Source organism: Schistocerca americana, chromosome 7, assembly GCF_021461395.2.
Source record: "Schistocerca americana isolate TAMUIC-IGC-003095 chromosome 7, iqSchAmer2.1, whole genome shotgun sequence".
Lineage (NCBI taxonomy): Eukaryota > Metazoa > Arthropoda > Insecta > Orthoptera > Acrididae > Schistocerca > Schistocerca americana.
In genome coordinates, this window is record NC_060125.1 from 220173877 (window position 1) to 220191595 (window position 17719).

At 37.5% G+C, this 17719-nt stretch overlaps 1 protein-coding gene across 13 annotated transcripts in view; it reads right to left on the minus strand.

Annotated features, from left to right (window-relative positions):
* Positions 1 to 17719, minus strand: part of LOC124622653 (protein polybromo-1) — a 336599-nt gene that overhangs the window by 33582 nt on the left and 285298 nt on the right. For 10 of the 13 annotated variants that reach the window (XR_006980668.1, XM_047148440.1, XM_047148439.1 and 7 more), the window contains 3 exons: positions 14565 to 14612; positions 2693 to 2824; positions 2156 to 2278 (listed from right to left, as the gene is read on the minus strand). Coding sequence is in view for 12 of the 13 variants with exons in the window: in XM_047148440.1 (XP_047004396.1) it covers positions 2156 to 2278; positions 2693 to 2824; positions 14565 to 14612 (303 nt within the window). In the remaining variant the exon portion in view is untranslated. The remainder of the gene's footprint in view (positions 1 to 2155; positions 2279 to 2692; positions 2825 to 14564; positions 14613 to 17719) is intronic. The other 3 variants (XM_047148438.1, XM_047148443.1, XM_047148442.1) reach the window with 3 other exon arrangements.

Here is a 17719-nt window from a genome sequence, read left to right on the forward strand (position 1 = left end):
TGTTGCAAAGTAAGTGGTGGTCACATTGTCAAGTGGCTACTTGTCATTAGGGGTTGTTAAATGCTTGATAAGTAGTTAACCTTGAGGGGTTATCAGAGTTAGTTTTTCAGCCTTGCTGCTGACAGAATCTAGTGGTCTTGTGCAATAAGACAGCAAATTAATGATGGGTGCTTCCTAACTTGGTTCAAGGAGAAAGAACCTGATGCTAGCAACATTTGCTCAATAGAAGTCTTTTCTTACATGATAAGAAATGCAAACATTGCTGGAGCTCCTGTTTATTACTGTCCCTGCATTACTTCTCTCCATTGCAGCACTTGTTTGATCTGCACATAGCAACCCCATTTAAAATTAACCAAGTTAAAATGTGTGCACTATACTTACTGTTTGTAAATCACTTTATTGCAGCACTACTTATTTCGAAACTGGCGGAAATTGAAGGACTTCAGGTTGTTAATGCTTTGTGTTTGACCATGGCCACTAATAGTAGCAGTAGCAGTAGTAGCAATAATAATAATGATGATGATGCTGTGCAACACCATAGTAGCCCTTATGTAGTTACCACTGTGTCACGCTGTCAATTAATTCATTTATCTGTTACGAAGTGAGTAATGAAGCAATTTGTGGACTACTGCAGGTTGAGATATTTAGCATTTGTTACGTTATGTCTGACATTTATCATCAGTGATTTATGGAACAAAGCACTACACATGTGGACTATGGGAGGAATCTATAACCTCCACCGCATTAATGCCACTAACTGAGAAATTATTGATAACTTGTATAATCAGTATTACAGTCTTACAAAATTGTAACAATAGTAATGATCTTTTGTAAATGATTTATTTTCGTGGCTGAAACAAAATCAATCTAAGTGTTCTGTCAATAAAACACAGTCTCTGATTTGATTTCCTGACAACATTCTCTATGTGTTCTTTGCAATTTAAGTTACTCATAATTGTAATTCCTAGGTATTTAGTGTAATTCATGGCCTTTAGATTTGACTGATTTACCATGTAACCGAAGTTTAAGAAAAGCTGTGGGGGATGGGACTAAGAGATTTAAATTTTATCACAAATCAGTCTAATTATCATCTCAAATATCTCATTAAAAACATTTTCTTGTATTGTTCTGGGATAATTCATTGTGGCCTAAGTGCCAACTAAGAGCACTGGCTTAGAAGAGATAGATTGTTGCCTTGAAACTTAAACTGCCGACAATCTGCGCTCTATACACTCACTATGCATAACCACTATGGATTGTAGGAGAGCAATTCCATATGGCTGCTCGCTGCCACCTCAGGGCATCACTCAAAATTGCATACTCACTCTCTGTCATTGGGATACAGCTAGTAGGACAAGCTTCCTTCCTAACTCCTTTGTGGATCTAGGTCCAAAATGACAAAAGTTACATTTCTAAGGTGATCACCTACCAGATCACGCCACATCTAGTTGGCAAAGCAAACCAATCTCAGCATGCCCAACTGTACCCAATACAAAGTACAAGCCTACTTGTGAAACATGAGAAAAATCTTGAAAGTATCATGAAATGGACAGATTGCTACTCACCCTATAGTAGAGATGCTAAGTCACAGACAGGCACAACAAAAATACTACTAAACATGTTATCATTTGACCAGAAGCTCTTCTTCTGAAACAGACAACATACATTTATACATTCACACAAATACAGCTCACACACACATGACCACTGTCTCTGGCTGGCATCAGCAGCTAGAGACAGTTATCATGTGTGTGTAAGCTGCCTTTTCATGAATCTGTGTGTGTATGTTGTCTATTACAGAAGAAAGCTTTCAGGGCAAAATCTTGTGTGTTTAGTAGTCTTTTTGTTGTGCCCATCTGCAAACCAGCATCTCTGCTATAGGGTGAGTAGCAATCTATCCTTTTCATAATATTGCCACTATTCCAGCCTGCATTTTTCATTTTTATAAACTTAATCTTATAACTTAATGTCCCTAAAAATGCCCAAACCTTGTCTATCTCAACCACACTCACTCTTCACTTACACGTCACCCCTTCAATCCAACACGCTGTTAAACAACTGAGTAAAGAAATTATACAAAATAGAGAAACCAGCAGGTGTGCACTCATTATAATATTAAAACCATCAAAATGCATCACAGCTCTAAATTACTTACCTCATTTCCAACTATTCGGCTGATCTCACCAAAACTTGAATCAGGATGATTTGCCTGGACTGCTCGCCGAACATCTCCCGAATAAAGGATGTAACCAGTCACCAGCTTCTTACCCTGGGATTTCTAGAATCAAACCATAAGGCTTCAGAAAAAGATGATATTTGTCTAAATATCAATCACACAAATGTCTCTGACAAGAATGATGTGACAAATCTTCCCATAATAAGAAAAATGCTTCTAAACCAAAATCTGAGGCCTTCTCAGTGCAAATGGTATTTTTTTGTTCATTGTTCACTTCTTTCTTCAAACTACATAAAGTTGTTATGATGAGGACAAAGTTAAATTCTATACCATAGCCATAAAAAATTGACTGCCATAAATATGAAAACATAGAGAAAGCAACCAATCAATTACAATTTACAGAAAATAATTTTCAAATCACACAAAAATTTACTTAAAAATCTGATATTGAGCAGGAAAGGTTTCATGCATGCAGGTAATGGAACATCACCATTTGCCAAAGACACAGAAACTGACCTTCTTGGCAACTGGTGTTGCAGAGGGTGTGGTTGTATCTCCAGAGCCTACGGACGGTGGACCACCATCTAAAGAGTCCTCTGTCATCACCTCAGGGTCACCTGCAATCTTGGGCAGCAATGGCGATTGGTCCTAAGTGCAGCCAAACACTACCACTCATTCATCACATTGATCTCTCATACTGAACTTCCCAGGAACACCCATCACCAATCAAAATCAACAAAAAATAATCAAAACAAACAAAAAAATTAAGTAACAAAAATATTTAAAAATCGAAAAATGGCATGTAAATAATAAGAGGAAAAAGTATGTCAAAAAATATAAAATATGTAGGCAACAGAATAAAACAAAATACAAAACAGAGCAGTACATTTTTGTGATAAAACAGTAATGATGGGTAGCTGATAAGAGGGGAATGTAGGAGCACCCTGAGGCTCTAAAAAAAAAGAAATATCTAACATAAGTTACCCAGCATAAGTGACCCATTACACACTGCAAGTGACATTCTAGTGTGAACTCACTGTGATGGAAAATACTTTCATGATATTGAAGCAATGTCTGTGCACTCTTTAAATACAAAGACAAACATTACCCACGTAAATGATGTAGATTAATGTGAGGCAACAATAAGGCATCAGGTGATGAAAGCATTTTGCTGAGATTAATCATGCAAATTTCATTGGCACATAGTGACTGAAACAGTCAACTTTATTCACTTTATCAGAAGTTTAATTATTTATTATAGCTTTCGATATGCTCAGAGCATGAGAGGACCGCAAGACAAACTATATTTAAGGTTGTGTCTAACATTTTGCTTCAGTCAGCAGAAGTGTGACATGACCTTAACTGACTGTTCTGTTTCACCAAATAGTGTTACAAAACTCACTGACCATTTAACATTTCAATTTACATAATTCCAGTTAACTTAATTCAAATATATTTCTTGAGCCTGTGTGCTCCATAATCTATTCACACAAGTCATCAAGCTGGGCAGCTTGAGGGAAGAATACTGTGCACCAATTTGCATTCATCAGTACTCTTGATGGAATGAAGTGAAAAACAAGAATATAATTCTTTTCTGCGCACCAAGGTGGTCATTTAGGTAACCTATAAGGAATATTAAGGGAAATCTGTTGCCTACTAAGCAGGATATTTCAGACTCTAATGAGAGGAGCGCTGAAATGGTGTAAAATGCGTCCAGACAGTAGCAAAAATAATTCAGCAAGGTAGGGAACGGAAAAGAATGACTTCAGCCAGGTATGCAACAAAAATCAGCAATAGCACAGAAAGGTTAAAGATAAAGAAAACACACAACATATTCTACATAAATATTGTCACAATATCACTTTTCAGGAAAATGAATGGCACACATTCAACTATAAGTAATGATTAGTTACTAATTTTTTACTAATTAAAAGTTGTTGCTTCTATCACATATTTTACTCTACTTAAGTGAATTATACTTTCTCTCGCACATTGTAATTCAAATCTCTAAACCCTTTGCAATTGATTTTACATGTATTGTTCTTCCTTCTTCATAGTATGATTTCTGCACACAAACAAATGATCTCTATTAATTCTGAAACCACCATAAATATTACCTCTAAGAGACCAAAAGTACATCTCCAGGGATCTCTAAGAGGTGACAGGCTAGTATTCAGTGCTGCCTATGCCATATGGTAATCACTTGTGGCTCTCAAGACACATATGCCAGGAAAATATTAGTTACGCTGTGAAATAAGTTATGATATTGTGGTATGTTTGGTAAAGTTTTCACGAGAGAACATTAATTCCATATCTCACACGTAAAATGAAAATGCTTCATTCCGCTCAAGAAAAATTGACTGAGTTCCCACTACTCAAAGCAGTGGAGTTCTACCAGAACTGCAGACTGCATGTTTCTTGAAACCAAATGTTCAAATCGCAATCCATCGGTAACTGGAGTACTTAAAAAAAGGGATAGTGGGTGAACCTTTCTTAACTAACACCCATTTTAATTTTATCATGAAGACTTACAACATACACCACCTTCAAAATACAATGAATCTCAAAGAAAAAAATTGCCAAGTAAGGAAATATTTGTAGTTTCGTTGTTTTTATGCATGCAGCTATATGGAAGCGTGATGGCAGAAACAAACTGTATCATCACCACCCACCACCTCCAGAACAGCAACAACAACAACAACAACAACAACAAAGCTGCCATCAACAGCATACAATTTATTTTAAAATTTCATCATGTCGGACTGCCACTGGGCCATAGGCCCTACATCTTTTATGTACCTAGCTCGTCAAAGGATTTCTTCCTAAAGCCAGTAAAGTTTTACTCTTTCTTGTGTGTCCATCAACAATTAAACATTTCTGCATTTGGTTACTGGTAGCCTTTACTTCTAAATCATTTATATTCTACCAGAGCTTTCCTTACTATATTTACACTGTAAGTATTGTTACATCACAGAAACAGTCTTTAAGACATCTACTACAAACAACAGTATTTACACATTATGGTAGCTGTATTACAGATTACTCACGTGACATAATGATGCTTACAGTGTGTCAACGAAGATAGGCATGTGGTGCAACACTAATCCAACATAATAAAATTTTAAAAATAAAACCTATGTAGCCAAAGTCAACTTCTAGTCACAAAAATTTCATTACAAAGTTTCGTTCAAGTTGCACAGCAGTGTGTGTATTAAACAAATTAGATAATACTTGGCACAAACATTTCCTAAAACTTAAAAACCAACTATCTCTTTTGAAACAGGTACATAATGACTAAATCACTGTTGTCAATAGTATAGAGTAGAACTGCTAAATAAAGTGATACAGGCTCTTTAGGTATTTTATTTGTTCCAGAACCATTATTAACTTGGTGCAACCATATGTTCAATTCTCTACTGTACAACAAGGGCCCGAGAAAGAGAGGGGTGGGGCAACATATGATAACAAGGAACAATTGGGTAGTAGCGACAGGCTGCTCATAATTAACTTTGCAATTGCAAGTAGACCAAAAGGCACAGCAAATACTGAAATCAAAAGGAAGCAAATGCATTACTAGGAATGTAAAACAAAGAAAGTACAAAAAAGGTGTAGGTGCACTTCTCAAATCTCAAGGAATGGTTTGTGGTAAGACAAATAAACAATACAAATTGGTCAAAAGAAAACATTTTTAGAACATTATTCAACAAATGGCATCAGAGATACATAGAACGTTAATAAGAGAATCATGAGGAAAAAAAGCGACGGAGAAATAAATATATCACGGAAGACCTAACAATGGAAAATCCAGGATGGAATAGCGACAATATTATGATAATCATTAGAGGCCGGAAAAATTCGCATTTTGCAATAAATGTGAAATAGATGTTATTTCTGCCTCAAAATGCGAAAATGTGAAATTAATTAATAGATGCTGTTTCACAGTGAATTTTATCTAGACGAGCTATTAATCAGAGATAGTTTGAAATAGTTTTATTTTCTGCACATAATATCGAACATGTAAGCAGTTACTGGCATTGTACATCATCTGGCGAAGCCCACTTTGGAAAGATAATTTGTGCATGAACCTACTAGCAAACTGAAGTGTACAAACTCAATGATTTATCAATGCGCTCAATGATCTGGCACCATGCTAATTGTGGATGGATGAATGGTGTGTTTAACGTACACATCACATAATGCAATGTAGCACTCAGCCAAGGGACCTAGCATTTTACAAGAAAGAAACACATTTGTTTGTTACCTTAAGCTCAAAAGATAGCCATCCCCAAACGCTTTGCATTGTGTGTTGCTCGTTGTTTTCTTTTCTTCTTTTGAAATAACTGAATCTACTAATCCTGGTCCATCACGGCTTTCAATTATGATCCATAGAACACCAGAAGAGATCAGCCATCCCTGTGATAATGTGTCAGTTCTGCTGTAGGCTGCTGCCCAGCGAAATGGAGGTGGGGTTTGTTTCCCCACACTGCTCCTCCTCATGTGGCGGTCAAAATTCTAGTTCGTTTACACTCGCGGCCATCAGTGACTATAGTCTATAGCGCCCGCCCTCTGCAGTATAGCGATTGGGAAACAGAACCTGTAAAGTTTTACGACAGTGCCGTAATTCTTCCCCTAATGCTAAAATTGAGTTGTTGTATGTTCCATTCTACTTCTATACAAAGTGCCTTGCTAGTTATACCGGCAGCATTGTCAAGCATGGGTCTTAGGGCTATGAAAGTCCCACGAAATGCCACAATTAGTAGTCTGCAGATCTTTTAATCTTCAAATTGGGCGGGAAAAGACAAATGATGCCCAGAAACACCTATAAGGAAGACACATTCACGTAACTGGCGGGAAAATGCTGCTGCTTTTCAACAGAACAATCAGTTTTGGAAGCAAAGGCCATTTCGGAAGAAAAAAGTGTTTAAGATTCTCCAAAAGCAAACATTCCAGTCAAAAAGTTCCCAATAATAACTATTCTCACCAGTCAATTTTAAAGAACTAATAATTTGTTTGCCTTCACTCATGCAGCATGACAGCATATTAAATTTGTGTGTCTAGTCATTTACAAACAAAGAAAATATATGCGACTTTCAACAAAAATAGATGCTACATTTTCCGGTCTCTAATAATCATAGACTGCCACTCACCATACAGAGGAGACACAGTTGCAGACATGTACAACAAAGAGACTGCTGTAGATTTGAGCTTCTGGCCAAAGGTCCAGATGTGCAGAAAGGCAGGCAGGCAGGCACACACACACACACACACACACACACACACACACACACACACACACACACACACACACGACCACTGCCCCTCTGGCCACTGAGGCCGGGCTGCAGGCAACTATGCCTGATGTGAAAAGCAGTATGTTCGCGGTGCGGTCGAGGAGGATGCTGGGGTGGGATGGGGAAGGGGTAGCAGTGTAGAGGTGACTGCTTGTGGGAGCACCCACCATATCAATACATGCTCTCACAAGCAGCACTACAGCCTCCCTCATCCCTACTCTGCTATCTCTCCCCATCCCCATCCCAACCCAACCCCCTCCTTGCCCCCCCCCCCCCCCCCCCCAATTGATAGATCGCTTCTCTCATAAGACAGAGTTGCTTGCAATCTGCCCTCAGAGGTCAGAGACAGTGGTTATGCGTGTGTGAGTTGTGCTTGAGTGAATTTATTTTTTTTTTTTTTTTTTTTTGTGGCTGAAAGTGCAAATGTATAGCAGTTCCTTTGTTAAGTCTGTGTGTGACTCAGTGTTCCTTTATATCGTGAGTAGCAGTCTGTCCTTTTCACAATATTGTCGTTATTGTATCTTGAATTTTCCACTGTTTGTTCTGACTTGATATATTTATTTTTCCATCACATTTTTTCTTACAATTCTCTTCTTATCCTTCCTACAACATTCTATGTATCTCTGATGTCACTTGCTGAACAATGACAGAGATAATGGTCACGTGTGTTGAGTTGAGCTTCTGCATGTGCATTTGTGTGTGTGTGTGTGTGTGTGTGTGTGTGTGTGTGTGTGTGTTCCCCCTACTTTAGAAGAAGGACTTTGCTCTCAAATGTATAGCAGTCTTTTGCTGTGCCCGTCGGCGACACAGCTTCTCCCCTACATAGTGGGCAATCTATTGTTTTCATAATATTCTAGTGGAAGAAAAATGTTAGTATGAAACTGATTCCTGTATTTATCCAAGTTTGATGCAATATACAACAGGTAACAGTTTTCTTTAAGTGTTCTGATGTTGCATCCCCCCACTGGAACAGATGCAAATCTCAATCTTAAAGCATCATAGTCTGGTATGGAAGCAAATCTGAGCTCTTTAACTCAAGTCACGACTTACAACGTATAAAAAAGAAAATTCTATTCCAAAATCTGTTAAATTCACACAGAGCCAAATGGGTTGATGGTCACTTATGATTTACAAAAACTGCAGAAAGTGCTGCTGGTTCACATGAGTATGTCAGTGTTTAAAGACTTCCAGCATTTGGTATGGTTCATTTCTATATAATTCATTTCTACGAACACACACTGCTAAATAAGGCTTGTTTAATGATATGCCATTTACTTGCTGCACTTTTTTTCTCCCACTCACTGATTTAATACTTTACAGCTCGCTCACAATTAAGCCGATTACTAGAAACTGGTCCACATTATTTAGCAACACGCAAGTGTTCACAGTATTCCACGGGGAAAAGAAAAATACATTAAAAAATTCATTTTGCCCCAATTACGAGGTGGAATCCAAAATTTTCGGGACTGGTGCTGCCATCTGGAATGTAGGAGTAACAGATCTTTGCACCGCAAGGTGGCGAGAGCTGCATATCCGGTGAGTCAGTGAGTGGAGTGGCATTAAGTTGGAAGGACGTGTTGTGTGTCCACTGTGATTTCCAGAACACTCCGTGTTTGGTGTGTGGCGATTTTACGAAGGCACAGTATGTTCAAGCGTGCACGGACCTTCGTCAGACCGCATCTGATGATCCAACCTTCTTGTCAAGGGTTATCACCGGCGATGAGAGCTGGATTTACGGTTATGACCCAGATACAAAGCAACAATCGTACCAGCGGAAGAGCCTGGGCTCTCCGAGACCCAAATAAGCATGACAGGTGAAGAGCAAAGTGAAGAGACGGATCAATGTTTTCTTTGATACCAAGGGAATTGTTCACAAAGAATTCATCCCACCCAATTCCGCGTACTACTGTGACATTTTGCGATGGGTCCGTAAAAACGTGCGGCGACGACAGCCTGAACTTTGGCGTCAAGGGAACTGGCTGCTGCATCACGACAATGTGCCCTGTCACACGCCCTTTTACTCACTAGGACTTTTTTTTGGCAAAAAACAACATGGCGGTTGTACCCCATCCAACATACTTGCCAGATTTGGCGCATTGCGACTTCACACTATTCCCAAAACTGCAACTCAAGTTGAAAGGCCTTCGGTTCGACACTCTAGTGAAGATTCAAGAACAGAACTTCCAGAAAATGTTTGACCAGTGGCAGAAGCACTGGGACCAGTGTGTACGTGCGGATGGGAACTACTTCAAGGGTGATGGTGACCATTAGTCAAGAGGTAATGTTTTCAACAGAGGGCAGCACCAGTCCCGAAAATTTTGGACAGCACCTTTTATTTCATTGACAAATGCCACGATCATCAAATTCTTTTTTGTGTTACAACACTTCTCATGTTATTCTTTCGGTCCTTTCACTGTCATTCATTCTCATCCTTAAATATTTACTACAGCTACATTTATCTGCCAAAACATTATGGGTACGTGAGGTATATACATTAAGCTCTTCAGAAATACCATTGTTTGTGGTCCACACATGTAAGTCTTTTAAATAATTTTCACTTTGTATTTAGTGATATTTTCTTCTGTAAAATGTAATACATATTTAAGTGTAAGGGAATGGTATCTACCGTATTTACTCGAATCCAAGCCACACTTTTTCTCCGGTTTTTGTAATCCAAAAAACTGCCTGCGGCTTAGAATCGAGTGCAAAGTAAGCGGAAGTTTTTCACAACTAACTTCTGCCGTCGAAAATATGTAGCGCTACACAGGCATGCTTTCCAGGCATACACATAAATACTGGCGCCAAAACCTCTGTGCCGGGGGGGGGGGGTGGAAGGTGGAAGACGAGCTTTTTTTCTCCGCTCCAAGTTTCGACCACTGCATTATCATACATTATCCAACAAAATAAATACAAATTCCGTATTGTTCATCTTCGAATACAGCAGCATTTCAATATACTACGAAAATCTGACTGACAAGACTGTTTGGGATGTTTGTCATTATGGCCAACTCTACGTTCTGAATTTTTTCCTCCCTGTGAGAAGAGATGGTTGCTAATAGGCACTTTTATGAATTGTGAATCACATGCAGTATTCTCGTCACCATAAGAATAATATGAATATAAACATTTTGCCATGTATTCTTTCGTGTTTGCTGCTATCTCATTTAAATCCTGTCTGCCTAATAAACTACGAAACTAGTGCGAGACAACAGCAAACGCGGAAGAATATACATATAATGTCATGTATATTCGTATTATTCTTATGCCTAATAGTGATACAGTCAGAAATGAAGCACGGCAGTTGAATAGATTTTTAAATCTAAGATCACTAACTTCTGTGCAGAATGTAATGTACAAAAGAGGCGTCTGCAAAGATTTTCAAACGGAGAAATTTTTTTTTTAGCTAAACTCGCGTTCAGAACATCATCTATCATACGCAGTCTATTATTTGGTTCTTGTTGATCATTATCAAAGAAAGCAGCAGTGTAAGAAACAACAAATAGCAGTCTCTTGCCATTGTTTCGCTAATGAGACAATTCCTCTCTTTTTTTTTAATTGTAAGTGGCAGTAGGACGCACAAAAGCAAGCCGTGCCGCGAGCGGCGACAGGTCGTAAACACACATCATCAGAATGCGACAAACAATGCATGACACAGTTCAGTATGCATTTTCAGCTAGAGTGACGTAAACACCTATAACAAAGAGAACGGCACTTATCAGATCAAAGTAAAATAAGCAATCGATTCAAACCACACGAAGCACATGAAAAAGGAAGGGTACCCGTATAAATACGGACGGAGCGCCTGACGCATAGCAATGGCTACCTGGTAAAGCTTAACTGCTAAGCTTACGACTCGAACCAAATTACTGTAACTGTATCGTCATTCATTCGACCTAAATTGTGTCTCATATTACAATGGACCAGCTTTATTTCGATTTGGAGGTGCGGCCTAAAACTTTTCTCTTTCCTTGAGTTTCGAGTCTCAAATTTCAGGTGCGGCTTAGATTCGGGAAAATTTTTTTCCTTGATTTCGAGTCTCATTTTCCAGGTGCAGCTTAGATTCGAGTGCGGCTTAGATTCGAGTAAATACAGTATAAAGTTAGTATATAGTGCATAAAGATGCTGCAAGTGAATTTATGTTTTCAAACAAATCTACTGTAATGTTGTTGTTGTTGTTGTCTGCCGCTGCTGCATGGATATAAGTAATATGTAAGAAATCATAGCTACAGGTTGATAAAAATTAGTTGATAGCTGACGTCTGCACTTGCTACTACGGAGTTGCCATGTTGTCTCTTGCCTACCGCTCAGTTATGGGTGACTCACAAACATATGACAGGTCACTTCAAAAATGGGATCAATGTGCAACACGAGTAATGTTGGACGTGACTGCCACAAGGTACGTCGAAAACATGAGATGCTCTGTCGACAGCTGATTTTAAGTGACCAATGGCTAAACTGTGGGACAGACGTGTTTTGTAGCCCTGAATTTAAACTTAGTCCATCACAACCTCCTAATGTGCAATATATCCGAGAAAACAGTGGTCAACAATTTGCGGCAGAACTAAAATCAGAATTGCTTTGTTCATGTTAATAAAAGTTAACATCTATGAGCAAACTCAAGACTGAAAAAATTCAGTTTCAGTGCTAAAGGCAAACTAATTTCTTGATATCATTGGTTACCTGAAATTATCCTCACACTGGCTAGATGAGCTGCCGCACTACCAACTGATTAGCAGTTCTCATTGGCACTTTGTTGCAGATTACAGGCAATACACGCATGTTTCAAACCAAAAGAGAACAATGCGAAGAAAAATAAAGCAAATAAAAAACACAATATCATGATGAACATGACACGGCGAAGTATTGCAAACAAAAAATTACATTTGAACACATTTACTGAATAAAAATAATATATACTTTTGATTAGATTTAGCGAAAAAAATAAAATAACATTCTCTATGCCTGCCAGGATTCAAACCTTCCACACGTCATGTTAGTGTGCTAATCATTGTGCTATGCCACACTTTGTGAAGTAGTTTTAAAATGTGGTGACACTGCAAGCTTCAAACATTTGGTTTCACACAATGTTCTACAAATCTTACCTAACGCAAGCCAATCTTTGTGATTATGATAACTGTGTATGTGATGCTGAATCACGTCTTGTCCAGAAGTACCCAGTAACATTTGGTTAGGGATGCATGTAAAATGTGTGTATTTTATTAGCAGTTTTTGAGTGTATTGTATTTTTTTTTTTTTGTGTGATTCTCATGTGTGATGAAGTAGTAAATTGTGCCAGATGAGTAACTTGGGATCCAAGCACATCAAGAAAGAAAGCTGGGCAAGCATTGGAAGGAAACTGACCAATTGTTGCAGGAATTTGGCTACAGCAAACAGTTCAGGCATGTCACTGAACACTGTGATAGGAGGAAACCAGCTGCAACCCAAGAGGTATCAAACTATCAAGCAATTTTAATTGGATTATAATCAAAACTGAAGCAGCTGAACATTTTATGGAACTCTACACCTTCTTTAGATAATGCGTACAATATAGCACAACATTCTGTAAAGGGTGCAAGAGTGTACAAAATGATGCCAATGTAAGGGGAGAAATGAAGTACTTGGTTATGGCAATATGCTGACCAACCATCATAATGATGACTGAATTACTTGAATTTGATCATTGAAGTAGGAATAAATTATCTTTTAGTGACTGGAAGACACCTACTACAGTGTAACGACATGGTGTAAAACATACAAGTGGAACTGGTGTTCTCACATAACTTTCAAAGGCATGTGACCCACTTGAAAAAGTAATCCTCACTGAGGATGAGGTAGCACATGGGTTTAGAAAGATGAGTGTTACAAAGGGGTTAGATGCACATAAGGAAACACTATAACAGTAGCCAGAAAATGTATTATCACAAAAGACAATTACAGGAGCTAATAGTTCTACAAGAGACTAATGCATGGCAGTTGTTAAAAACATGAACAATTCTGAAGTAGCTATAGTCGTAATGGAAGACTAGATGGGTGGGGGACAACATAATGGTAAAAAGATTCAGAAAGGTGGTAGGATCTCTACCTGAATTCCACAATGTTCAAGAAACAAAGGAAGCATATGATTTAGCATCCATGACTTTCTGTGCTGGTCTTTAATAAGTGCCAAGGTTGGATGTAAGAGATAACAATGGATGATATGGAAAACAAATAGTATAAAATTACACCTGGAAGACAGATAACAAAAAATTGAATTTGTTAAGAAGCCAGTGCAACATTATGAATGTAGAAATGGTCATATCATTCTTCATTTCTTATTAACTAGTAAATACTCTGGCTACAATATAATGCATTTAGTTTCAGGAAATAATTCTTCTTGTAAATAAACTCTCGCACAGAGCAAGAAACTTAGTTTAATTAAAATATTATAAGCTACAAGCCACAAGGGAAGGATTACACGAGACATTAGACGGTAGTGCATCATAATTCAAGTTTACACTTTCAAGCAAGCTACACTGAAATGTGGACACACACACACCCACACACACACACACACACACACACACACACACACAATATGTAGCATATTTAAGTCTTTCAGCAAAAAGGCAAAACCACAATGTAATACTGTATTTCACTAGCATATTTAGGTCTTTCAGCAAAAAGACAAAAACATTAAGTAATACTGTATGTCATACATTGGAAATTGTGTGTCTGTTTTTTCACTGCACATTTGCATTTCAATAAACAAAAGTTAAAGTTAACCAGACACTTCAAAAGGTAGCAATCAATTCCTTTTGAAATAAAATTTCTAAGATGAGATTTTAAAGTATCAAATGAATTAGTTAGCGAACTCCACACATAAAAAAATGATACTCCTCTCTATGAGTAAAATACTAACGCTATGAGTAAATGTTATTTTTGCATACCCCTTAAGTAACAACAGGTATTACAAGAGGAAAAAATTGTGAACAATTAGACTTGTGAGAATGACGCAATTGTGGCCATTTAGTATTTATCCCCCTCCACCTTTGATTGAATAACACAGTAATCTATATGTTGTAGCATGTTATTAAATTACACCATAAAGCATCACTCACCGTCTCAAACTTAATTCCCTCAGTGTTCTGTGCACTTTCACTGCCAATCTGCAACACAACAAACTGCAGTTCATGCAAAGCACCATGCAAGGGAGATATCGTGTGATAGGGTACGTGAGAACACTGACACATCTAATGCTAAATTTACTGTGTTAGCTCTACACATTCAACACATCAGGTGTAGCTCTTCTAGGACATAAATATAACACTAATAGTCAGTTGATAGCATTCTCAGTTATTTGTAAGTAACAAGCCAGTGAAATTAAAGTGAAATTAAAGGTGCTGTAAGTAAAAGCAGACAGTCAATCAATTGATATGCATAGAGAAAGTGGTTTAACATTTCATGCCTATAAAGTTAACAGGGGAACTTAAACATATTTATATATACAACAGATATTTAGACAGCATTCTGACAGCTGATTTAAACTAGTAGTGAGAATGCAATCTGTAAAATGTCCTCCAAGTAAGTTACCTGCATTCAAATAGTATTATGTAATACAACGAATTCATGGAGTGTCCGTAATTTCAAATGAGCAAATTTAATAACACCAAATAAAACCAATTAACAACACACAAAATTCTGCATATTAAATGCTTAAAACTCAACTTACCAGGTTTCCAATGTCTGTAACTAAATTAAATATCACACCAGCAATCACATATAAAAAAATCCACTAACAAACTGTAAGAACTGCCAATAAATAATAATATTCACTAACACAAATGTAACAGAAACAATGTTTATTTGAGGCATCGTGTTCCCCATAATGAACACGAATCCAATTCCAGATTCAAATTGCACGATCATAGAAAAATATCTCTCTCTCTCTCTCTCTCTCTCTCTCTCTCTCTCTCTCTCTATCAATCAATCCCGATCTGTTTTCAAATTATGTTTTCATTTTACGAGATGACTTGTGTTCCACAGTTTCTTACTTGGGCCTATATTATCTGAAATTTTATGCTGGTTTTGGCATTTGTAATCAACATAGCATAAAAATTTTACAAGTAATCAAATAAAAAGTGTCAAAACTGCAACTTTTAAAAATCAATATAGACTGAATCAGAAAATTGTCTGTCACATGAGAACAATGCTTTGCACAGCACTGATATCATGACAGATACTTCATCTACCAATTTTACTGATAAAGATTTATTTTGAAAGATTAAGCAATGCATGTGGGATAACACACAATGAAATCAAATATTTTCAATACAGTTTTGCAGTGTCTTGTATTACACAGTGTCTGTATAGCAATATGCAGTGTCCTTCAGATATGAAAGTATGCACATTTGAAGGACACTCCACATTACTATGTGTACACTGCAAAACTGTATTTCATAGCTAGACAGGCCCCTTGCAGGAATCACAGCAATTGTGCAAGTACAGGACGTGTACACAATGACATATAGAGATTTGGGTCAGTCCAGGTGGTGTGCACAAATAGCTGAAATGGTTAAGGTGACCACTAGCGATAAGCGGGAGATCTCTAGTTCAAATCCTGGTCCGACACAAATTTTCATGAGTCACTAATAAACTGTACAGCTGATGTCCAGTCGTATTCATAATCTACAGATACGTCTCTTCCAAATATTTATAAGTTATGTTAAAAGTATAGGCACAAAAGTAAACATAGATTCTTCGAGGGTAGATCATAAATTGCAAAACATCAGATGTTGCCTATAACAAAATGGAGAAAAAAAGCAGATATATGAATATCAAGAGTTCAGATGGCAAGCCATTACTAAGCAAAGAACGAAGGCGGAAACATGGAAGGAATATTAGGAGGACTATAGAAAGGAAATAAATTTGCTGTCAATATTATGGAAAGGAGAGAGAAAGCACATGGCAATCAGATGGGAGATATGAGACTGCAAGAAGGATTTTGACAGAGCCCTGACTGATGTATGTCAACACAAGGCAACTGGTGCAAACAACATTCTCCCAAATTGTCAGAAACCTTGACAGAACATATGACAAAACCATTCCACCTGATACACAACTCCCATGACAGGCAAGATTCCCTTACATGTCAAGAAGAATGTGATAATTCCAATCCCAAAGGAGACAAACACACTCATAGGTGTGAATATTACAGAGCCATCAGTTTAATGAGTCATGACTGCAAAAACTGAAGAACAAAAAAACTGGTGGAAGCTGGTCTCTGGAAAGATCAGTTTCGTTTCTATTTAAAATAATAATGTAGGAACATAATCCTGTGATTTGTCTTAGAAAATACTCTGAAGAAAGGCCAAACCCAATTTTTATAACATTTGGATTTAGAGCAAGCTTCTGACAATGTCATAATTCTACAGGTACAGGGATAAAATACAAGGAACAATAGGTTACTGGCAATCTGCACAGATACAAGAGTGTTGTCATAATAGATGAAGGACATGAATGACAAGCAATGGTTGAGAAAGCCTTCATACTAAATTTCCGCAGCTGACAGAAATTGGAAGTTGTGTGTGTGTGTGTGAGCACCCCTGGATCTAACTGCTGTTACGGTGAGCGTGGTGCACAGTATCTGGTAAAAGTGTCCATCTTATTATTACTGGACAGAAATTCCCTTTCAGTTTTCTTAAAAGAAACTGAAGAAAGTTATACTCTGGAAAAGTCTTCAACTACAATGTCACATTTAATTCTCAACCATCTCCTAGAGACACAACTGAAATTGATAAGACAGATGTTTATATGTAAATACTTTTTGAGATGTACTTTGTCTGTTATGAATGTGAATTGCATAACTTGAAAAACGATGTTGCAAAACAACATTGGGGTGGATCAGAAATTACGAAATTAAATGTGCATCTTTTTCAGATTTTCTCTGAAGCCAGAAAAAAATCATTTAGTGTCAGGATATTAACTTGAGTTAACAGGCACAAAATAGTTTACTGCATCTCAGAGTTGAATTAGCTGCTTATAAACAAAAAAATCACATAAAATTGCCTCACGAAAAACAACAAAACTTATATCAAGAAACAGGTCAGAAAATAAAATGACTCACAATGAAGTGACTGAAAACAAACTCGCAGGGCTGTCTTAAGTCAACCTTAATTGTATGTCCATTGTGCATAACGAATATGTATCTGGAACTTCTCCTTTTTACATTCTGGTGACATTTACAAGATATGAAATTAATTTTGACATATAGGAA